This window comes from Tyto alba, unplaced genomic scaffold (assembly GCF_018691265.1).
Source record: "Tyto alba isolate M040663 unplaced genomic scaffold, T.alba_DEE_v4.0 Super-Scaffold_38, whole genome shotgun sequence".
Lineage (NCBI taxonomy): Eukaryota > Metazoa > Chordata > Aves > Strigiformes > Tytonidae > Tyto > Tyto alba.
In genome coordinates, this window is record NW_024881313.1 from 22,092,212 (window position 1) to 22,116,536 (window position 24,325).

The window sequence follows — 24,325 nt, forward strand, 5'->3', positions numbered from 1 at the left end:
GCGATTCATACCCCAAGTGACTTGCCTAAGGACATTGATGCCAGAGGCGTGTGTTTACAAGCCCAAAAAAGAGCAAAGAGGAGGATCCTGGGAAGTATAAATCCATCAGCGTAACCATGATAATGAGAGTCAATTATTAATCAATTTGTAAGCACATAAGTGATAAGGCAGTAGAACACATCAACATGGATTAATCAAGAACACATCACTTCAAATTAATTCAGTGTCCTTATTTGAAGGACTAACTAGCCAAGTGTATAAAGAGATAGATGTGATGTATGTCGACTTTGCTAGTGTCAAAAGCATTACTCTTCTTATAAACAAAACTGTGTAATGAGATCTAAATGAAATTGGGATTAGAATGAACACGGTGTTTGAATCATACCAAAGCACTCATCTGTGGTTTACTGTCAAAACTGGATGTGCCAAGTGGGATCCTGTGGGCATTGGTTGTGGCCCCAGTGTTTTCAACAATAAATAGGCTACAAAAAGAGAGTACTTAATTCAACTCCTGAGAGCACTGACTGGGAGAGGTTGATTTGGAGAACAGTTTCAGGACTCACATTGATCTTCACAGATTGGAGAGCTTGCCTGAAATCAATAAGATGCACTGTAATAAAGACAAGTACAAAACGCAGTTTTAGGACAAAAGACAGATCAAATTTGTGGTTTGTGAAATGAGGAATAACTGATACTGATAAGACAGCAATAGTGCAGGAATGGATTGACTAGATGTTGTGAGCCATGCGCTAGATAAAGCGGGATAAAATCTGTGCAGGAAAACAAATGTTATTTGGGGATATATTAGCAGCAGTGTTTTGGGTAAAACACTGAGGTAATTATTCTGCTCTACTTGGCACTGGTGAGGCTTAGCCCAAGTACAGTGTCTGGTTTTAGACACTATGCTTGAAGGAAACCTACAGGGAAATTAGCAGTGAACAGCAAAAAAAAATGTTAAGATGTTTAAAAGGCGCACACTGAAGGGATATAGATATGCTTAGTCTTGGGAAGAGGTCATTGAGAGGAGACATGAAAACAATTCTCATCGTGGGAAAGGTTCTCATAGAGTGGAATGAACAATGTTCTCCCATGTCTACTGGAAGGAAGAGCTACCAGGCTAGGTAAAACAGTACTTTTCACGCGTGGACAACTTCCAGAAAATGCAGCATCTCCTTGTGTAGATGTTTTTCATGTCCCTGACTTGGTTAATAATTTGCCACAAAGATAAAAGCCTCAGGGCTAAATAGATGCAGAGATGTGGTTTTGCAATGCCTAAATTGTAGGTGCTGGGCAGGAAGCCCCAAGGCTCCTGGTCTGGTGAGAGGCGGGTGATTAACAAAGAATGCAACAGCAAGGAGCCAACAAATGTGAGATGTCTGACTCTGGGCTGAAGAAAAACCTGATGGCCTTTGGAAGAGGGGGTTGAGGGATCTCTACTGGAAATCTCTTCCTGGAACTGAACAACCATGGCAGGTCAGCTCTTAGTTAAAAATCATCAAGATAGTTTTAACATCATATTACAGCCAAGACTATCCAACACAACACCAACAATGTAGGATGTCTTCTTGGGAGATGCTTGTGGGCTTGGATGGTAGCTGAGGAGAGATTCTTGAGGAACGTGGAGCCCTAAGGTGCTTTTAAGCCTTTTCTTTTTATGTCTTATGTCTTGCAACTCTTCTGAGGCAGGAATCATTCATTTAAAACTCATCGCTACCAAATAATATCTAATAATTTTAATAACTTGCTGCTTGAGTTCTAAAAGCCGTTAGACAAATTCATGGAAGAGAGAGGAAAATGTATCAAGAGCTCTTAGACACACAGAAACAATCTCTGGCAAAAGAAGTCCCTGAGCTCTTACCACTGGCACAGGTGGGTAAAGCAACTGGATGGACCTATGGCATGGCCCAGGATAGTCATCTCTTTGCTCTTATGGACTCTGGAAAATTTTCATTAACGGTTTTAGAACAAAATAAGGGCCCTGTTAACAACTTCTAACAAAGTCACAGAGCAGGAAGGGCATCCCAGCACAGAGGTGGTTTGAAAAGTCATCAGGAAGAAGCTTAGGACTGTGAGTACCAGAGTGTCAAAGAAGGAATGGAATCCAGGGTTAAGAGGTCACGCGTTCGGGACATATGGTAACGTGTGCTATGACTGTGGTCTCAGTAGTCCTTGCCAGATAGAGGAGGAAAAAGACCTTGAGATACTAGTTAATGACAAAGTGGTCATGAGCCACTGAAGGAACATGGCCATGAAAAGGGTAAATACAACCCTTGCAGTATGAAGTGAGGGTTTTTGGCAGAAAGACAAATGCTGATGCCATTCTCCAAGGAGCTGTGAGGACTCTCCTGGATGACTGTGTACAGTTGCAGCTCTGGTTGTCCCAGCAGCTTAACTCACACAGAGAAAAGGGCAGGGAAATGTGATTTGGGTGATAAAGAAACAGTGAGTCTAATTCTGAGCTTGGTTTGCTTGCCCTGGCAAAATGAGAGCTGGGAAGGAACATGGCAACTGCATATAAACCTAAGGGAAAATCCCGTGGAGATTGAAATCTTTCATGGGAACCCACACCCCCACAAGAGCAAACGGGCATAAACCGAGGAGGAAGAAATGAAGGGGAGAGGTTAGAAAACAGGAGTCTCTAACGCACAAAAGGATCAATGACTGGAAGCCCTTATTTCTATTTAATCTAGACCTGGATATATTTATGGGAGAGACAATGTAACACGGTTGTTTACCAGAATGAAAAAGTACCCTGTTATCCATTGGGATAGGACTCTTAGTCGTTGGAAGTTGTCGGGAATAAAATGTTAAAAGGCAGACACAGCACCTCCTGCCAGCTGGAGTTAGGGAGCCTTATTACCGTTTTTAAAACTGTACAGTGTATCACTCGCATCTCATCAACAGTCACCGGCTTTGCTTTCTTTCACCTAAGCCTTCTGCACTTATGGTGACAGTCTTGTGTAATTTTTCAAATGAGCGATCCTCTGGATCAGAGCAGAGTGGTGTCAGGACCTGGTCTCAAGGAACCTTTTTTCCTCCCCATGAGCGGTTCTGGAAAATAAGGGACTCCTTATCAAACGTGCTTTTTGCATACTGCTTTCCTCCAGTGGCCGTGCTTACAAATTCCCCACGGGGGAGCGGGGAGGGCCACCCCGCGGGCGGCGCGGCGGCGGGCGGGTGCCCGGCGGGGGCTCCGGGGAGCCAGCCCCCGCTGCCCGCGCCCTCTGGGCCGCTCACGGCCCGTTTCGGAGCCTGTTCCCTGCGGGGGCCGGTTGAGTTTGCTGCCGTTTCATTCCGCCGCGATGCCCACCCCGTCCAGCACAATCAGCACCCGCCCGGCACCCCCCCCACCCCGCGCCGGGACCGCCTCTTCCTCCGGGCTCCCCCGGCCGCCCCGGGGGCCGGGCCCGGCCGCCCGCTCGCACCTGAGCTGCTCCCGCAGGAGCAACCGGGCGGCAGCCGCGGCCCGGCCGCCTCCGCAGCCGGCGGAGCCTTAAACTCGGCCATCTCCGTTGATTTAAATGATATTAGCTTTGAGCCCTTCTATTGTCGGGCCAATTTAGAAGCGGATGAAACAGTAAATTGTTGGTGGAAACGTAGGCAGCTTTGTGCCTTGCCAAGCAGGTGCCTGGCGGTTTTAGTCAAGGATTGGTAAATTTACAAGAGTGCAGTGGACGTGCCCTCCCGGGCTATTGTGAAATTCAGGGGCGAACAAAGGAGAACGTGAATATTCACACAGCCGCCTTTCAGCGTGTGGCATTGCTCCGCAATGTTTAAAGCGCTGCGCTTTTTTTTTTGTTTTGTTTTGTTTAGGAAAAAAAAAAAAAAAAAAACACCAACAAAACACACACACACACCCCCCCCAAAAAAATTCAGAAAGTACCTGTTTGCGTTTTAAAGCACATGGAAATCATCCGTGAGCAACCATATAATTTGATTTGCTAAGCAATCTGCGAGGCGATTGCACATCATTTATAATGTTCATTGAACATTTTGCTTAATTGTGTCTCTTTTTGTAAAGGAAGCACAGCCCCCTCCCGGCTGCGGCCGGCACAAGTGGCCAGATTCCCATGGACCCGCAGACAACCGCCGGCCTTGCGCGGGGTTTTTCCCAAGCGGAGCCCTCCCCACACGCACGTCTGGGGGGCGAGAAAGGGGCTCAGGTACGAGGTCGCCGTCTGAACCCCCTCTGCTCACACCCCGCGGCTTCGGCAGGTGCTGCCCGGCCAGGCTGGCGGGTGCCCGGCTCTCCTCCCGCCGGGGCGGTGCGTCCCGCGGGCGGCGAGCCCCGGGCTCCGCGGGTGCGGGCCAGGCCCGGCGGCACCGATACCGGGACCGGGGCAGCTTCCCTCTGCCAGCCCCGGGCCCGGGAGAGGAGCTCGGGGAGGAGACCTGAAAGCGGCACCAGAAGGGGAGGAAGGACCTTTGATGCGCGACCTTGCTGGAGTCCCCCCATCCCGTGTGTGTGTGTGTGTGTGTGTGTGTGTGTGTGTCCCGCCCAGGTGCTTCGCCGTAGCCGGTCGCGCCTCCGCACGCCGCGCAACCTGCGCGCAGCGAGAGCGGGAGGCCGTAGGGACGCCTCGGGGCAGGGAGACACCGGCAGCCGGCGCGGTTCAGGCCCCTCCGCGGAGCGGGAGGCGAAGCTGAGCGGGGCCGGGGCCGGCAGCCGCCCCGCTCCGAGAGCGCTCCGGCGGAGGGAAGCCGGCAGCCCGCCCGCTGCTCGCCCGCACCTTTTGCCGGCCGCGGCCGCCCAGCCGCACCATATAATTTGATTTTCCCCCGTGCCCGCAGATCGATTGCAGCTCATTTGTTACATTCAGCGGCTCCTCGGGGCGGGGGAGCGGGGGGAGAGGGGCGGGCCGGGGGAGCCGCCGGCACAAGTGTTGGGATTCCCATGGGCTGTGCCTGCTCTCCAGCTTGCCGCGCTGGCACCCCGGCCCGAGCGGCCGACAGAGGGGTGTTTGTAGACATGGTGACCTCCGCGATCTCGGCTTGAAAGAGCCTGAAAAGAGGCTCTTTATGGTGCATTACCAGCCTAGCGCCCAGGTACCAGCTCGGAGGGGAAGGCGCGCAGCCGGGCCGACCCCGGCTGCAGGTGCCGCCTCCTCCGCCGGGCGTGCGAGGGCCCGGGGCCGCCCCGCCGCCTTTGTGGGGCCGCCGCCCCGCCGCGCCGCGCTCGCCCCGGTAGCGGCGCCGAGGGGGGAGCGCTTCTCCCCGCCTTATTTATGGGTCTCACGTGGCAGCGGGGGAAGGGGCGGGCTCGCCGCGGCCGGCTCCTCTCCCCCCGGGCCGGTCCCTGCGCCGGGGAGCCGCCCGGGTCCCGGGCACCTGCCTCCGGGGGCCAGGAATGCTGTGGGGCACGGAGGCGGTGAGGGCTGGTGGGGCTTTGCTGGCCCGCGGGAAGAGAAAGAGCTCCCGCAGACGTCTCTGCAAAGCGGTTTTCGTCCTCCAGCGTCTGGCAGCGCGCAGACCTGCCCGGTGTCGGGCGTGCGGTGGGACACGCTGACGCCCCCAGCGAGGCGTGCGGGTCTCCTCCCCTCGCCTTCAGAGGGGGAAAGTTGTCTAAAAGTTTGTTACCAGGAAAGACACAATCCCCCAGGGTTGCACTGAGCAAAGTTTAGTTTAAAGTGTTCTTTCAGTGGTAAAAAGACCTGAGATGCTGCTACATTTCTGAAATAAAGTGTCATTTCAAATCAGGAACTGCAAAAGGGCTTGGGGTTATTTTAATCATTTCCTGGTAAAATATCATTTACATAGATAAGAAGTGTGGCCAGAAGGTCGAGGGAAATGGTTCTCCCCCTCTACTTTGTTCTCATGAAACTTCACCTAGACTATTGCATCCAGCTCTAGGGCTCCCAACATAAGAAGGACATGGACCTTCTCGAGTGGGACCAGGGGACGCCACAAAGATGATCAGGGGGCTGGAGCACCTCCCTTATGAGGACAGGCTGAGAGGTGGGATTCTTCAGCCTGGAGAAGGCTCTGGGAAGGCCTTACAGCAGCCTTTTAGTACTTAAAGGGGGCCTACAGGAAAGCTGGGGAGGGACTTTTTACAAGGGCATGTAGCAATAGGACAAGGGGTAACTGTTTTAAACTGAAAGAGGGTAGATTTAGATTAGATGTAAGGACGAAGTTATTCCCTGTGAGGGTGCTGAGGCACTGGCACAGGTTGCCCAGAGAAGCTGTGGCTGCCCCTCCCTGGGCAGTGTTCAAGGCCAGGTTGGACAGGGCTTGGAGCAACCTGGTCTAGGGGAAGGTGTCCCTGCCCATGGCAGGGGGGGTGGAATGAGATGATCTTTAAGGTCCCTTTCAACCCAAACTACTCTATGATTCTATGATACTGGGCCAACTCTGGTCCAATCTTTCAAAAGCTTTCTGCTTCCTTTCTACATCAAACATTCCATCTCTGAAAGAGTGCAGCACACCAAGAAATCCTAGGTGAGCTAGTGAGTTTTATAATCTTGAGGAAAAAATAGCCATACTCAGTACTTGCCCCACTGTGGCTTTATGGACGCTAGACCTCTTGTTTAACCAAATATTGACAGGGTGGAGGTGAGGACTTGAGAAAAATATTGTGTAGTGTCAGCATGGAGGAAGGGGGAACTCTCCCGGCTTGTATTTCCATGCTTGTGGTTTCATGGCATTGGATAAGCAACAAGAGTTAGGAAAAATATTCAGGTAACATAAGAGTAAGAGCTGGATTTTAGGCCTGGATGGGAAACCCAACAGACCTGAGGACCTTAGGGGACCTGGGATTTTACCTTAGCTTTAGCTAACAGATTTTGTTATTCTGCCGTATCATGCGAGTTTGGAGCTACTTCAGAAGACTTTGGACTGAAAGGCAGTGTGGGGCATGTGGATCTCACTCCCCTCACCTGTGGCTCCTCTCCCCTTAGGCCTCACTGATGAGCACTTAATTCCACCATTCATTAATTTTCCATCTCTCCTGACTGTTCAGGGCAAAACATAACAGAAAGTGGGAGCTGGGGCACGTACTGGTGGAGGGTGTTGGGGGCGGTGGGGGGGAGCTCAGGAGCAGCGGGGGGCCTCGGTTGCCTCTTCCTGCTAGGGGCCAGCACAGGGCTGTGCTCCCCACACCATGTCCCCAGTGGGCCCCGTGGGTGCAGAGAGGCAACGAGGATGAGCGCTGCTACTTCTCACCGCGGGGCTCATACCCCGGCAGAGAGACTGGGGAGCAGCGGCCTCCTGTGTGTGCATGCCCGGAGGCACCCGGTGTTCCTGTGTGGGTACCACCCTGCCCTTTAAGACAACCAGGGTGTGCGGATAGCAAAGGTGTTTGTGGAAGTCGGGGCAGACCCCTGGGAGGTGCGAGGGCCACCAGGGCTCCATCCCTCAGGCCTGGCCCACCGTGCTCAGCGCCGCGGGCGTCGAGGCAGCCAGCGAACTGGGGACTGGTGCCCTCCCGCCGTGGGGCAGAGCATCGCCGGGTGTTGTGAGTGCTTTTCAGCCCTGCTGGGGCAAGGGTCTGTGCCTGCTGCCCGGTCCTGCTCTGGCCCCAAGAGACCCTGAGATGAAACCTGTCAGCGGGAAGGGATGGGCTCTGGCATGCCGGGCGCTCTTCTTGCCCGGAAGAAGCAGAGACGCTGTAGATTCCCAGCTGGGCTGTGGAGTCCCTCGCCCACGGAGGAGGTCTTTACCACCTTCCCGAGCCAGGGTTGGGCCCCGTCCCTCGCTGAAGGCTCGGTCTCCTCGGGCTGGGCCGTCTACGGGCAGAGGCAGGGCAGGAGGACTTGGCAAGCCCGGGAGCTCCGGATCCCCTTGGTGCAGGGTGCGCGCCCTCCCCTTATTCACCTGGCGGGGGGTATTGCGTGGTCCCACGGAGGGTGGAGGAGTGGGGGTCGGTGGTCCAGACCCCGCATGCAGCCAGACCCTTAGCGCCTCCTGGTCCCTGTGAAGGTGGCTGCCAGATGGATTTGCGGTCATTGGCTCTGGAGGAAAGGTGGTGCGCCCCTTGGGGTCTCACCCCCACCGGTTCCTGCCCTCGGAGAATTGAAATAAGGAGGTGTCAGGCACTGGTCACGCATTGGCTTTGCTGGGGAGTGGTGCGGGGAGGTGCCGTGCCCGTGAGCACGCTGCTGTCCGTGCCGGCGGGCGGGAGGTGACCGGCTGAGACACCCGGGCAGGACAAATATTGAAAGAAGGGCGCTTGCGACACAGGCGGTGCTGGCCCAGGTGTGTTGCCGTGGTCCGGGCTGCGCTGGTACCGGCTCTTGGTTTTCGCAAGTTTCCTTTTCGCAATGTCTTAGGCAACCCGAGAAGAGCCTTCCCGCGCCTCAGGCGGTTGCCTTCGGGGATGGTCCGTGCTCATTGCTCAAAGGCAGATGCATAAACCTGGAATCGGCCGTCTTTAAAGCCGTCACTACCGCAGGGGCGAGGGCTGAGCTCGGCACAGCGAGGGAGCCGTTTCTGCCCCTGAGCCGGGCGTCTCGCCGGGCACCGAGCGCCGGGAGCAGCGATGTTTCATTGCCTTCGCGCCCCAGCGCACACGCCGCGCCCGGCGAGGGGGAGAAGGGTTGAGCGGCACCAGTCCCACGCATCTCTTACCTCCCCAGGGACGCCTCTCGCAAACTTTCCAAGGTTCTGCTAGGTCTGAACGGTTTCAAGACAGGCTGCGAATCCCTAGCAGTTTGGAAACAGTGGGTTCCCAAAATGTCTGTCTGGTTCCCCTAGCAGCACGCTCCCGTCTGCGGGAGCTGCCGGGCCGCAGGAGAGCCACTGCCCCAACGGTGCCGCGAAATGCCCGTCGGTCCTGACGGAGCTGCCTCGCAGGGACAGACAGACGGCACAGACTAGCTTCCCAGCCCACCTGCCTGAGTTTTGTGGCCCGCTGGTGTCGTGCCGACCCCAACAGTGTGACATTCACTGCCCCGGCTGTGCGGTACCAGCGTGCGCCAGAGCAAAGCTCCTCCAGGAGCGCGTATTGTCGTTACACCAACAGCCGAGATCCTGCTTCTCCTTCCTCATCAGCCCTTGGAGCCTTCAGACTTGGCCGTCGGGGAGATACTTCATCACCACGTTAACCAGAGATGTCCTGGCGCCTGTCTAGCTCTCAGGGACAGGGACAGACCGCAGCCAAAGAGCTGCGCTGGGAGAAGGCTGGTGGGGGCTTTGGGGAAAAAAAGCCTGTTTCGGGGAGTTGCTCACCCTCTGGATCTGGTGGTGTTTGGTCTGTCTGACCTGGGGGGAATGCTGCGAGGCGGGTCGTGGGTCAGTTCAAGAATGTGTCTGTGTCTCAAGTGGGTGTGGTGGTGACAGGGGCTACTCGACGACGTGGTTTGCTCATCGGTTTTGAACTCCCCGGCTCCAGCCGGAGTGTGACAGGAGCAAGGACTCGCCATCCCATGGGCGATGACTCCTTGGGCATGCAGGGGAGGGAACAGAGCCAGCTCTGTGGTCAGGAAATCCCCCCGAAATCAACTCTGCGTTGTTAGGATTTAGTTTTCTTCTTTTTTTTTTTTTTTTTTTTTTTCCCGGGTGTTTCGGTGTAGGAGTGACATGCATCCGAGAGGATTTAATGTACGATACGTGCTAGATTTATACTTGAGCTTCTAGATCTGATGCGTTCACCCGTAGCGTTCATTCCTGGGCTGCACTCATCCCACATAAGCCCGTGCCAGGCAGGGAGGTAAGGAGCTGGGTCATTTGCTTTCGGGAAAGATGATCCAACCGCAGCCGTGGCCCGGCGTGCCCGGTCCAGGTGTGCCCCAGCTGTGGGCACCGGGCTGCCGGCGGGTGACACGGGGACCGCGCCTCGGCTGCGCTGCGTGACTGTGGGACCGGCTGTGGCTGAGCAGGCGGCTCCTGGGGGCCGTGGGGGATGCGGGGGCGGTCGTGGGCTTCCCCAGCCCACCCGGTCCCTCGGCCATCCCCCGGCGGGTCCCTGCCCTCCCACCCACCAGCGCCTCACGCCCGGCTGCTGTGGGGCCGCCACGCATCTACCCTTCCAGCCCTGGGGAGCGCAAAGCGGGGCGCAGGGGATGTTCGCGGTGTAAGGGGGCAGCGCGGCCCCCCGGGGAGCCCCGGGGCGGGGAAGGGGAAGCACCGCCGTTCCTGCGCGATGCCGAAGCTGTGTTTGCTCTCCCAGGCGGGTCCCTCGGCTCGGCGGGACGGGGCCGCTTGGGAGGAGCGGTCCGGGGGCGAGCGATGCCTCTGCCAAGCTACGGTTGGGGTCACCGAGGGTCCTCCTGCCCGCCGCGCTCCGTGCGCTCGGCGCGGTCCCCAGCGAGCGCCGCTGGAAGGGCTGGAGTGCTGGTGGGCTGCGAGCTGCGCGGGAGCCAGCCGTGGGCCCTGGCCACGCAGGGTGCCCGCTGCATCTCCGGGCTGCGTGAACACGGTCACAGACCAGGAAACCGAGGGAAGGGATTTTTCCCCGCACTGTGCACTCGCGAGTATCTAAGTACTTGGCGGCCGGTTTTGGGACAGCCGGTGCGGGAAAAAACACCCGTGAGTGGCGAAGGACCAACGCGACAGTGAAGGCTGGAGCACTGCCCTGGGCGGGAGGGGGAGGGAGGAAGGAGGGTTGCAGGAGCGGGGCTGGCTCATCCGGGGGCGGAGGCGGTGTCGGGGGGACCCCGTAGCACCTTGCCAGAGCCTGCGGGAATGGGCGTCCAGAAGCGAGGTAGAAGGACAGCGAGCGTGAATGGCGACAGGAGTCCGGACGCACGGAAAACCTTTTCCAACGTGAGAAACAAGGGAGGTTCAAACGTTACACCTGTAAGGGAACAACACTTCTTATAGCCCCGAGGAGGATGCAGCAGCAGCACAGGCTGCCTTGCGAACTTGTGCAGGCTCCATCCGTGGAGGTTTCGAGGACCAGACCGGAAAAAGCCCTGAGCAACCCGGTCCGGCATCGCAGCTGCCCCGGCTGTGAGCAGGAGGTACACCTGGAGCCCTCCTCGGGTCTCTCCCAGCCTGAGGTCCCCCTCTTTGTGGGAGTGGACATCACGGCAGAGCCGGCGGGGCTCCCGGCCGCGCAGGCTGGGCAGGGGCAGGCTGCGGAGCCAGCGCAGAGGGGGGCACCGGGCGGTGATGCCCGCAGCGGGGACCGCGGCTGGAGGCGCCCGCCCGTCCCGGCCGGCCAGCGCTCCAGGGCCCGCAGCCCCCGCCTCGTCCCCCCATCCCAACCCCGAGATCCCCGTTCTGCTCCCCGGCTGGGCGTGAACGGAGAGCCGCTTCGCCGTCGCATCGCCCCTCGATGGGGAGGGCCCCCTCGGTTTCCCCGTTCCGGGACGGTGGCAGCGGTCCCCCGGCCACGTATGGGCGCGTTCCTGGCTTCGCGCGAAGGTTTCCTCCTTCCCTTCCCTTTTTTTCCCGCGTGGTCCGTCTGCAGGCAGGACTTCACAAGAAGTGGTTCTTGCAAAGGTCTTTGTTCCCTCCCGTGACTCACGCGTTTCCCTGCCGTTATCGCGGCGTTGTCAGCGGCTTTGAAGTCGAGTCATTTATTACTTTCCCGGAGCTGGCCCTGTCTTGCTCTGCTGATAGAGCGGGTACGTTTCCACTCGGGGTTTGATCTCTGCCCGTGCTGGTGGCACACTAGAAAGTCACTTTCGATAAACCTCGACAGACTCTGCCAGACAAACTATTGCAGCGCTAATGACAGAGATAATCCTCCCCTAATCTGCCGGGTAATCCATTTCACCCCAGTGAGAATTTTTAAGGCTTTAATCAGCGAGAGTCAGTTGGGGAATTATTAACAGAGCCCCCGCCAAACGAGCTCGTCCTGAGAGGTCAGGGGGGGTGGGAAAAGTCAAAACGCAGCTTGGCCCGATGCGGTCCAAACCGATGCACGGCTGGATACAAGGAGCTGACGTGATTATACTGATGTCATGATAGAGTTGCCTTAATTTCAAACTCCGCGAGAAACCCCGCACCATCGAGCCCCCGGTGCCCGCTCCGACAGTGGCTCTGCCGGCGGCGGGGGAAGATCCGCGGGGGTGAACCCCCCCCTGCTCCCCGGTGCTCGAAGGGAGGCTAAACCGGTCGCTGCCAAGGCGCGCCTTTCGGTCAGCGGCTTGTGGGGAGAGGTGCCGGGGCGGACCCGGGCCTCTCCCCCGACGTGCGGAGGCCGCCGGTCTGCGCGGCTCCGCGGGCTCCGGGCCCGTTCCTGGGCGGCGGGGGGGCACCGGCGGGGCCGTCCCGCTCCCCCTCGCCGTCCCGTCCCGTCCCGCCCTCGGTCCCCGCCGCGGCGCCGCCCCTCAGCCGGCGGGAGCTCCGCGGTGTTCCCCGACGAGGGGGGCTCCCCCCCCCCCCCCCCCCCCCCCCCGCCCGCCCCCCGGCGCACGCTGATTGGCTGGCGGCGCCGGTCAGCGGCACGCGCCCGGGGATGTCGTTATAAGACTCCTCGCGTGCCGGCCCGCCGCGCCAGCCGGCTTCGGCCTCCTCCCCGGAGAGCGGCGGCAGCGGCCCGGCCGCCCGGCCACCCAGGGGCGGGGAGGGCAGGGCAGGGCAGGGGCGGGGGCCCCGCCGCCGGGGCGACTCGGCGAGCGGGCCGGAGGGAGCGGCTGCAGGCGCGTCCCGGCGGGGCCGCCCCCCCCTCCCCGTCCCGTCCCGTCCCCGCCGGGGCCGGGCGCAGCATGGAGACGGTGCTGCTGGAGCACTTCCCCGGGGGGCTGGACTCCTTCTCCTCGCCCCCCTACTTCGACGAGGAGGACTTCTTCCCCGAGCCGCCCCCGCGGGACGCGCTGGCCGCCGACGGGCTGCTGGAGCAGGACGTGGACTTCCTCAGCCGGCAGCTGCAGGAGTACTACCGCGACGGCGGCGACCCCGAGGGCGGCTACCGCTGCCCGGCGCCGGCTGCCACCTTCCCGCCGTCGCCCGCCTCGCCCGGCTTCGCCTACGAGTGCTGCGGGGGGGGGCGCGGCGCTGCTGTCCCCCGGGGGGCGGCTCCAGGCGCTGGGCTCGGCCAAGCGGCGGCGGCGGGTGCGCTCCGAGGCGGAGCTGCAGCAGCTCCGGCAGGCCGCCAACGTGCGGGAGCGGCGGCGGATGCAGTCCATCAACGACGCCTTCGAGGGGCTGCGCTCCCACATCCCCACCCTGCCCTACGAGAAGCGGCTCTCCAAGGTGGACACGCTGCGCCTGGCCATCGGCTACATCAACTTCCTCAGCGAGCTGGTGCAGTCCGACCTGCCGCTGCGCAGCGCCAGCAGCGAGAGCCCCAGCCAGCCCAAGAAAATCATCATCTGCCACCGTGGCACAAGTAAGTGGCGGCCCGGGACGGCCCGGCCCGGCTCCGCGCCCCGCAGGGATGCCGGCCCCGGCAGTAACCCCCTGCCTTTCTCCCCTCCCTGTCCCCCAGGATCTCCCTCCCCGAGCGACCCCGACTACGGACTCCCCCCTCTGGCCGGTCACTCGCTGTCGTGGACTGACGAAAAGCAACTCAAGGAACAAAACATCATCCGGACAGCCAAAGTGTGGACCCCCGAGGACCCGCGGAAGGTGAACAACAAACCCTCCCTCAAAGACATCGAGAACGAGCCCCCCTTCGACTTCGTGGCGTGAGGCGCCGCGCGGGTGGCCCCCGCCCCGCCCTGTACATGCTGTATGTAGAGACCTATATTGTAAATGTAATTTAAGATTCAGACTCTGAGGGCAATCAACTTTATTTATCTATTTATTACGGAGTAGTGATGAGGTAGAATCGTCTGTTCTGAATATATAATTTATATAATTTATCCTGATTTTTTAAGATATGCAATAGGTTTATTCCACCAGCACCTTTTTTTTTGGGAAAAAAAAAAAAAAAAAAAAACACACAAAAAAAGCAATCCACACAAAAACAACCGAATGCCAGAACCTGTGAAAATAATTTATTGCTGCACGTGGACTCTTCCTGTGTTTGTTAATAATAAACCCGGACTGTACCTTGTGGAGCAGTGTATTTGTGGGAAGCGGCTGCCGAGAGCCCCAGCGCGTCCCGAGGAAGCCCTGCAGTGAGCGCCCGGCCCGGGCCCGGCAGCGGGGTGAGCTCCGGGGCTCTGCGGGACCGGCAGCGGGGTGAGCCCCGGGCTCTGCGGGACCGGGAGCACGTCCCAGCCGGCACCTTCCGCCCAGATGCCGGCCCCACTCTGCCCCAGCGCCGGCCCGGGCTTCTCTTATACAGCCGGGGGGGACGGTGGCGGGCGGGGGGGACACTTTCCCCTTCTCTCCACCCCTTTTGACGTCCTCCCCTGAAGTGCTTCCAACTGATGTCTTTGTCTATCTCTAGGAGGTCCCCTCCTTTCAGTGCCTCTGCTTGTGGTTTCCAGCTGAAAGACCCGAGTCCTGAAACACCAACCTTGCGAGGGTGTGTGTCCCCTGCTGCTGCCTTGTACCCCCGACCCCGCCGCCACGGGGATGGGTGCGCTACCCGGAGCCGGGCAAAGGGAGGGGGGGACCAGGCTGTGGGTCAGGCAGGCTGGGCCCCCGCGGGTGCGTGGCCCCGCGCTCGGGCTCTGCCGGCAGCCCCCAGCCTTCCGCGGGCCGCGCGTGGGAAACAACCCCCGCAGCCCTCGTCCTGGGGATACCGCCGGGGAGGATAGGGGGGGACAAAGCCACCGTGCAACTGGTGGCAGAGTCGCTCTGGTAGCCCCAGCTCAGCGTGCCCGGCTGCTGGGGGGGGGGGGGGCGGGGGGGGGCGGCTGGGCTGCACCTGCCCGGGGGCGAGGGGAGGGGGCGGCCGGGGCCGGCCGGGCCGGGGGGCTGCAAGTGCTACAGGGGGGGGCGGTCCGGGGCTGGGGCGAGGGGCTCGGCCCAGCCGCAGGTGCTGATTTTCCCGTGGCACCCGCGGCTCGGCCCCCGGGAGAGCCCCAGATGCCCGGCCCGGCCCACGGCCGGAGCGGGGCTGTCCCCGCGCCGTACCCCGGCGGCTGGGAACGGCCCGGGTGAGCCAAGGTGTAATTATTCCTCATCATATACTGTACATCTCTCCCCATTCTCTCTTTTTTTTTTTTTTTTTTTTTTTTTTTTCAAAGCTGCCGCAAAGTGGGAGCAATATGTTGCATGCATGCTAATTGCATTAACCTAGTTAGACACATTTAGTTCCCTAGCGCGGATGGCATGGATCTCTTCCAATAGCAATTAGAGGAGCTACTTACCCACACAAACACGCCGAGGCTGGGCCGGGGCGGGGGGCTGGGGGGTGGTGGTGGTGGTGTCGCTTATTTCTTTGCTCGTTTTTCGTGCGAGCCCGGGCTGCGAGCCTCGCCCCGTCCGGCGGCGGGCGGGAGGCGGGCGGCACCGGTGTCATTGAACTTAAACGGGGCTCTTTGAGCCAGAAAAAGAGCCGACCTATAATTCGATCTTGTCCTGTATTAGGACCTCATTAAACACAGAAAGTCGCTTTTGCACAAATGCTTCCATCAGGCATGTAATCTCATTACACTCATTAGAAAGTCAAATGTTAGTCGGACTTCAGCTTAATTATAAGTTATGGAAGTGTTGTACCGTTTCCTTCTGTGTATAGCCCCGTCCGTCTCAATTGGCTTTGGTGATGCGGTCCCCCACAATTAAAACACTACAATCATTGTTATGTGGCACCTTTTCTTTGGCGTGCCACTTTTTTTGTGATTCAATGCTTCAACACATCCTTTAGTATGGTGCAGATGAAGCGGAAGAGCCGGCCTTCGCATGTAAAACACCAGGGTCTCTATCTTGTCACTCTCCCGTCTTGACTTGGCAAGTCCCTTTAAACTCAATCTTCAAAGAGACTGACAGGTCCTTTTGACCGACTCATCATCCATTCACCCCAGCGCCGCGCTCCTGCGACAAAATCCCGCCGCACAGGGCAGGAGGAAAGTGCCTGTGCGGGTCCCCCGGCCCGGAGGGACCCGGCGGCACCCGGCAGCTCCCGCAAGCCCGGCTCGAAGATTGGGGGGTTTTGCTGATGGGGAACACGGCTCGGCGCGGTAAGGACCAGCGTGGGGCAGGCGTGACTGATAGCCACGCAGCTCCCGTTCCCAGCCGCCTGCCCCCGCTCCTCCCCGCGGCCGTGAGCGGAGGGATCGCGGTGATCGCTGCACCTTCCAGCGCTGCCCCGCCCCCCCCCCCCAAACCCTTGGCGCACCCCGTCTCCCCCACTCCCCTGCCCCGCTCCCGGAGCCCCCGCCGCCCGCCTGAAACCCCGCACCGGCTCCCGCGGGGGCCGCCCCTCCGCGGCCGCGCTGCCCCGACGGCGCCTCGGAGGGACGGGGGAGGCCCGGCCCGCCCCTGCCCCACAGCCCCACGGGGGCTGGGGGGCTGTAAAGCGGGGCAGGAGAGAACAAAAAGGGGAGGGGTGGGGATGAAATCTCCAGCCCCGACTGAGCGGGTGGTGGTGGGGTGGTGTTAGAGGCGCTTGCAGGCGGCTCGCTTCCTGCAGGCTCCCCGGAGAGAGGTGCGGGGCTCTGGCTGTGCGGGCCGATGCTGTCCTCCCGGGACCAGTGTCACTCGCGATGCTCTAGGTGAAAAGACAATTTAATTGTCCGAAACGGACAATCCCCCATTAAAAAGAAGAAGAAGAAAAAAAATTAGAGAAAAAATACAGCAACAACAAAAGCCCCCCCCCCCCTCCCCCCCCCGCCCCGAGCCCGAAAGGCGGGAGGCATCAGCCCGCTCGCCTGCAGAGCCAGCGAGGGGCCGGGCGGGCGTGCGTGGCTCCCGAGCAGCGCTGTGCGCAGACAGGGGCTGCGTGGGCACTGTGAACCCGTCCCGCCGCGGTTCCCAGGGCCTCTCATCTGCCGGCAGTCGGGCGAGCGCCCTGCGAAGCGCGGGGCGTGAAGCCTCCCCAGCCCGGGATCTCATCCTCTTTCATTCACGCACCCCTCGCTGGCACCGCGTACCAGCTGCGAGGTCGAACAAACACCAGTTGAGTGTCCCCTGGTAAACCTTCCGCTTTCCAAAGCATCCCGCAGCCGGTGGGAATGGTCCTAAATAACTCCACAACAAACCGCGCTGCCGAGACCTGGAAGCGCGGGTGGGAGGCGATTCCCACGACGGGGCCGGGGTCTGGCCAACAGGTGCTCGGGTTTGGCGGAGGGCGCCGGGGGAGCCCGGGGAGCAGAGCCTCCGCTGCCAGAAAGCAGCCTGCTCCGGCGCCTCCGGCTTTACATGGCGTGGAAGCCGCAAACAATCGCAATGATATCTTTATTGCTAGGTTCATGTCCTGGGCTATAACATATCAATCCCTGTCGTGGTTCTCTCGGATGCACCTGGTATTTCAAACTTGTTCTTTTTGTGCTTCTGGGTCCTGGACTGCAGCTGCCTAAAGCGAGCAAAGAGAGAGGCCCTTACAATGTGTCCAAGACGTGTTGGCATGGTTTGCTTGTCTTTAATGTACCATTAACTATTGTCTTTACACAATATGGGAACTGTAAAGCATGACATGTGTTATAATAAAACACATTTTCAACGATACACTTGGACTCGGCGCTGGGATGCAAGCAAACAAACAGGCCCAAATCTTGTTTTGTCTCCCTCGCTAAGCCTACTGGCAATTAAACTTAAGACCACTGCTTTCCCCTGATCAGCCAATTAAATTTTATGTCTCCTAATTTTTCACATAGAAAAAAAGTCTCGGTGCCGGCCCCTAAAGACATTGATTTTCTTGCTATCACCTGGCGCTCAGACCTTAGTTCCATTTATCAAGAAGGGAAACGTCAGGCGTTACATAAAGTGACTCTGTTACCATAAGGCTCTCACCATCCTGCCCTATTGTTTTCCCTTGTTAATAACTCATTACCAGGATTTAACAAATCAACCATTACATATGTTTTGTGTCTCCATATTTTGATCCGTACGATTAAGCAGATGTTACGATTGAAAATTGAAAAGTCCAAGGCTACTCTCGTCTGAAAGAAAGAGGGCAGCCTCAAACAACGAGCTAACAATGAGATTCAGAAGATCTTCAGAAAAACATTTACGACCAATAAACAGACTCCAACCTGCTCCATTTCAACCATTGTGCGCCTTGGGGGAATAATTAAGTTGAATAGGAAGAGGTCCGCGGGGTTTTCAATGCCAAGCCCACAGGTGCGGGGTGGCACGATGAATGATCCGCCTGATTTTTGCCAGGCTCAAGGGCCCTTCTCCTGGCCGGGCGAGCAGATACGAAATATTGTCATTTCTTTTAATTCACAGCGTTACTCTCAGGGCGAACAAAGGGGCGGGGGATGAATGGCTCCGGCTGCAGCCCAGGCGCGCCCGGCCGCCGCTGGCCTCGCCGGAGACCGCCCGGCGGGGACGAGCGCGCCGCCGCCGCCGCCGCGCCCGGGACCCGCCCCGGCGGGCGCTGAGGGGTGTCCGTCGGTCCATCCCGCCGCCGCCGCCGCCCCCGCCCCCCCCCCCCCCCCCCCCCCCCCCGCCGCCCCTCCCTCCCCGCGCCGCCCCGCGCCCTCGCGCGCCCCGGCTCCGCGCCGCCCCCGCGCCCCCGCGCCGCCGCGCGCCTCGCCGCGGGGACGGACCTCGCGCGGGCGCGCGTGCGCCCCGCCGCTCCCCGCGCCGCCGCCGCCGCCGGGAGGGGGCGGGGGGGGGGGCGGCCCCGCGCCGGGGGGTGGCTCCCGGCAGCAGACCCCGCCGTCGGGGCCCCGGCGGGCGGCGGCGGGGGGCTGTCCCGCCCGCCGGCCCGCGTTGCGCATGGAGGTCTCCAAGAGGGGGCCCGGCTGCCGGGCGGCCCCGCGGGCGAGGGCGGCGCCGCCTCGGCGCGGCGGTGCCTCCGGGGGCGGCCCCGGGGGGGGCCCCGCGCGGAGCCGCCGAGCCGCGCCGCCGGGCTCCGTCTTGGCGGCGGCCCTGCCGAGAGGAGCGGGGTTCCCCCCCGGGCGGCCCCTGGGGCGGCGGCGCCGGCTCCGGCGGCAGCGCTCGGCTCTCCGGACGCGGCCGCAGCGCCCGCCCGGGCAGCGCGGGGCCGGCCCCCGGGGGGCCTCGCCAGAACGCCCGCCCCCCTGCCCCCTCCGGCCCCCTCCCGCCGCTCCGGGCCGACGCGGCCCCCCGCTCTCCCCGTACACCTGCTCCGCGCAACCCAGAACGCCGAGCGGCTTGGAGAGGGCAGGGGAGACCCGGCCCCGCCGCGCCCGCTCCGCTCAGGGCAGCCCCGCGGGGCAGCCCCGGGGCGGCGAGCGGTTTCGGCCGCTCTGCCGGGCCCTTTCCCGCCCGGCCCGGCCGGGCCACAGCCGACCCGGTCCCCCTCCCGACCCTCGCCGTCCCAGGACACCCGGTTGGAGCGGCACGACCCGAGCCCGCGACCCCGCCGGGCAGAGGCCGCCCGCTCCCCGGGGAGCGGCAGCGCGGAGGGGCGGCACGGGAGGGAGCCTGCCGCCGCCCCAGCCCCGCGCCCCCACGGGGCTTCGAGGCTTCTGTCGCCGCGGGGCGCGGCGACAGGGCCGGGCGGAGGGGAGCCCTCGGCGGCGGAGCTCCGCGCCCGCCGGGCGGGCGGAGGCGGCTTCCCCTTCTGGGAAACGTCTCCTCCGGGCGCCCCGACGGGCTGCCCTGCCCCCGGAGTGCGGCGGGAGCTGGGGCCGCGCCGGGGCGGTCGTCCGACCGCCCCCCCCTCCCGCGCTTCGGCCCCGGGGAACGCGATGCCCCGGGCGAGAGCTGCCTCCGGCTCCCGGGGCGGACGGCTCCTTCGCGGACGAGTGGCTGGGAAGCCCCCGGGGATGGACGGGCACCCCCGACCGCGCCGGCCCCCACCCGGGCGAGCCGCCGGGGAGCTGCCCCTCGCCGCAGAAGGGAGAACTGGCCCGGGGCGAGGAGGGGCTGGCGGGGATCGTCCCAGAGGGTCCCGGCGCGGCTCGGACAGCCCCGCCGGTGTCTGCCCGCCGCCGGTGCCCCCGGGCCGGCAGAGTTTTGGGAAGAGGGACAAAGCACGGAGCCCTCGGGACGTGTCAGGACCTCCGTCAGGAGGGGAGCGACGGCGGGCGCGCCCCGACGGCGCGGTCGGCGGGGCCGGGGGCTGTGCGGAGCCCTGCCGGTTCCCCTCGACGGAGCGCAGCCCGCGACACTGACCTTCCCGCGGGGGGGACCGGGACGCGCCTTTCACGGAATTAGCCGCGCAGGCGTCTCGCTATGACTTTTGTTCCCCACCGCCGCCCGGAGACACCGCGCCCGCTCCGCCGCCAGCCCGTCCCGTCTCGTCCCCGACGGCTCTCCCCGTGCCCTGCCCCGACAATGCCACGAAATGCATCACTGTCACCGGGCGCGGGTGACAGATGAGGCGAAGGCGCGGAGCCCTCGCCAAGGTCAAGTTGAAGATGCCGGTGGCGGTGTGGCCGCCGGCGGCTGATACCGACCAAAGCCCGGCGCGGGGCCTTGGTGGGGGGGCCCTCCCGACGTTATATTTTCACGTATCCCCCCCTTCCCCGTCTCCCCTTGGGCTTTGCCAGGCGTTTCTGCGGGGACCTGCGGAGGCCGGGACGCGGCCCGAGGGGACGGGGCGCTGCGCGGGGGGGCGCGGCGGGCCCTGAGGGGCGGGCGCGGAGCTCCGGCACTCCGCGGACACACGCGCGCTCGCCGGCTTGAAAGAAACTCTGCAAAGCTCTCCAGAGTGGGTTTTACCCCGCGTGCAGCAAAAGGTTTCCAAACGGAGTCTGGTTAAACAAACACTTCGCCCTGCTCCCGCTCCCGCTCTCCCTCGCTCTGTGATGATTGATATTTTTTATTCAGCCAACTTTTATTTACCTTGCAAAAATGTTGGGGACAAATGTGATAAATTACAGATATGCAAATTTCTTTGAATGGCGTTGTAAGTGTGTCTCGCTGGAGCTGAATAAGTCCTTGCAAGTCGGTCTGCGCGCACTCAGGACCCCAGGGAGCTGATCAAAGCACCCTTTCTCTTTCATCCCCAGTATTCTCCTCCAAACTATTTCGATACAATATGTTTCCATGATGCACTTAATGTGCTAGGGACACAGAACTCATTACAACCTAGCTAGTTCTGCCGACCCCTTTGTTCAGAGGCATAAAGTTAAAAAAAAAGGAGGGGCGGAGGGGGGGAGCGCTGCTAGTTGCCAGCTTTCTGAAATGTTAAAGCATGCGTCATTTTTCACCAGGTCTCGTCTTGATATCCTCAAAAGACAAACTATGAAACCGGCCTCAGCCCTTTCTGGCATTAATTACGCTGCTGTCCAGCCGATCTGTTTTTCCTATTATATGCATTTCTCAGCAGGGATTTTTTTTTTTTTTTTTTTGCAAGACTAATGCAGCTGCAAGTCGAAGTATGAATGCGTTTTATCGGTATAGAAAAAAAAAATAAGTGGAAAGGCTGAAAAAGATGTCAAAGTTGATGTTTTTCTCTCTTGCCCCGTGTTTGAGGCGGTGGCTTTGCAAAAGAGTTTTGGATCGCCCTGTTATGTTAATTGTTTTTGCCTCGAACCTTCGGCTTCTTAGAGTTGCAAAATCTGCGCCGGAGGCTGCTGAAAGAAGGTTCCATGTTTACTGAATGCCGATGCGCCCAACAAATCTTTTCTTGCCGGGGAAACACGTCCAAGTATTTGGGGAAATAGCTGGAAATTAGCAGCCCCGAGCTCAGGGCGATCCATTTCAGACCCACTGCGAGGTGGCGGCTGGTTGGGGAAATGACTCCAGGGGATGACAGTAAGAAATAAACTCTATTTCAGCGGATGGCGCGTTTGTTTACGGGGTTGATTGGTTGACGGAAATGGCTGGCAGCCAGTTCTGGGAAAGATTCCAGACCTGACTCCGATTAACCCTCTCTGGTGAAACTCTGCTGGAAACCAACTCACCAGCAATTGCCATTAATCTACTTACTAATTAAGCCAATTCATTTCTAAAGGAGAAAAATTCCTTTCTTTGGCCAAACTGATGGGAGGAAATTTGAAAGAAGCGCCAAACTGTGTAACTGTAATTCAGCCAAGGACTGCTAAAACAAGGTGTTGATATATAGCTGGAGATTTAAAACAAGTTTCTAGGGCAACAATCCTTTGGAGACGGTGGTATATAGTGCATAGTAGATGAAGCTCGAATAATGGTGGACTGCAGTGTGCAATTGTACGGACATTGGTTGGAACCAGGACTGCTTTTCCCAATTAAGCCGCTCAAGGCTTTTGCTCCTAATAATTTATCTGCCCCGTTTAAACGTTTCAGCCTTGGGCGACAGCTACAAAGAGCACCTCTGCCGCGACCCAGCCAACGCAGTTGTGGAAATAGGGTCAAACTTTTGCCCGGCGTTGGCGACTACACCTCAGCTCCCCTCGCCCCGGGGTCCGGATCAGCCCAAAAGGACACGGGGACACACGGACACGGGGATCCACGCTGCCCTTGCAGCCCCCTGCAGCAGCGCTGCACCCCGGGGTGCCGCTCCGGGGGCTCTCGGCGAGGCGGGGACATATTTTATTGAGGTTTCGCCTCTGGGCGAGCAACGTTCAGCTCCGAAACACGCGGTCTAGGCCGGGGAGGCGAGTCCCGGGGAGAGCCCGGCCGAGGCCGCGGGGAGGTGGCCCGGCGGGCAGGCTGCCGTTTTCAGAGCAAGCCGCCACCCCTTTCGCTGCCTGGCACCTGCTAGGTGAGGGACGGTGAGGTGACTGGGGAGGGAGGGGAGCTTCTCCCTCTGTCCCGGCACCTGCAGGAGCAGGAGTAGCCCCGGGCTGCCCCCGTCCGCCGGCCCCTCCGCCAGCATCACCCCGGGGCCTGGCCCCCCAGCCCAGCCAAGGGCTCCCGCCGTCCCGGGCAGCCCCGGGGCACCTTAACCCCTTGCTTTTGCTTCTCCCCAGCCCGTGCCGCCCCGCTCTTACCTCCCCAGCGCCTTTCACCCTCCCGCACCGCTCCCAGCGCAGCCCCGTCGGGGCTGGGGGAACCCCGCTGCGCTCCCCCCGCTCCCCGTCTTGTCCCATCGGTGCCGCCGGTGACCGGCAGCGCCGGCACTCCCAAAGCAGCGCCGAGGGGTGCGGGGCCGATGGCAGGCACAGGGCGGGGAAGGGGCAGGGGGCGACCGCCCGGTGCCCACTCGTCGGCCGCGGTGCTCGCTCACACCCGCGCACCCCGCGCACAGCTCGCCCCCGAAGTCCGGGCTCGACAGATAAAGGGCGCAAACCCCAAGGGTAAATGGCGTGAGAGAAACGACAAATTCAAGGGCGGATAGTTTAAAATAAGTGTAACTGTCCCCTCCTGTTTCTTTTTTTTGTTTTGTTTTGTTTTGTTTTTTGGGGGGTGGGGGGGGGTTGTGGTTTTGTGTGTTGTTTTAGTGTTTTTTTTGTTTTGTTTTGGATTTTTTTTTTTTTTTCCAAGGTGCACGGCGGCGAAGGACAATTGCAAGAGTAACAAATTAAGCGCTCAGTGAAATCCGTCTCCGGACAAGGCGGCAGTGGTCAAAGCGCTCGGCAGGAGGTAGGAGGATGCTGAGCCCTGGACATGAACAAACCACCCTCCCGGAAAGCAGCAGCCTCGTGTCATTTCACTAAAATGACAAGATCTCCTGAAATACTCAGTACCACCAAGTGATGACGGCAAGACTATAAACACAACCTGGAGAGAAGGGGAAACATTTCCTCCAGCAACTGATGGCAAAACTTAGCAGGCGGTTATAGGTAGCCCGGTATGACTTCATACCTCAAGCAAACACTCAACTTCTTCGTTTAAGTCTCTCTCTGGGATCATAAAAAATAGGATGCGATATCCTAAAAAGACTAATGACATTTCACAGGTAATGCAATTTGGAAAGAAACACTTCCATGTTTTCTTTTCCAACAATGTGCATTTTTGTAAACTGCTATAAATTGCAATTCAAAAGCCCTGATCTCGCCATCCCCAATCATTTTTTATACTGATCAAATGAATGCAGATACTCCCATTTGGGAGGGGCGACATGACATTTCACTTGGCAGTTCTAAACAGGTCACGGACCTTTCACAGACCCTAAGGCAGTGGGAGGGAGCTCTTTACGAAACCGTGTAACCAAATCAAACCAATGGTTACCCCTTTTCAATACCATTGGAATGGTTTGCACAATGCTATTCACATAGCAGCAGAGAAACTGAAAGGATGGTCATCCAATGGAAATTTCTTTTCTTTTGTTTAAACTTGCAGAGCTAAAAAAAAAAATACTAGAAAACAATTACTTTTTGTATGACAAAAAGATAAACACTTCTACGTACAGCCGTACGTGTACACCACAGCCCTCGGCGCGCCTAGATGTTTATACACATATAGGCACACATCTGTGTGTGGGGATGTACATTTATTGGAGATGTTGCTTTGTTTGAAACCATAGGCACAAAGACACAACATGGCTGCCCTGGAGATGACCTATTGCTTTCAAGTTGCTTGAACACATCAGAATTTCTATTGTTGAGGTTGATTAATTGAAACTGATAAGTCACCATGAATAAAGATTGTTTTTCTGTTT

At 59.6% G+C, this 24,325-nt stretch overlaps 1 protein-coding gene across 1 annotated transcript; it reads left to right on the forward strand.

Annotated features, from left to right (window-relative positions):
• Positions 1–12,593: 12,593 nt before the first annotated feature.
• Positions 12,594–13,518, forward strand: PTF1A (pancreas associated transcription factor 1a). The gene is given in 3 exon segments (XM_042802090.1): positions 12,594–12,863; positions 12,865–13,216; positions 13,316–13,518. Coding segments are annotated over 3 exon segments (825 nt in total).
• The last annotated feature ends 10,807 nt before the right edge of the window (positions 13,519–24,325 follow it).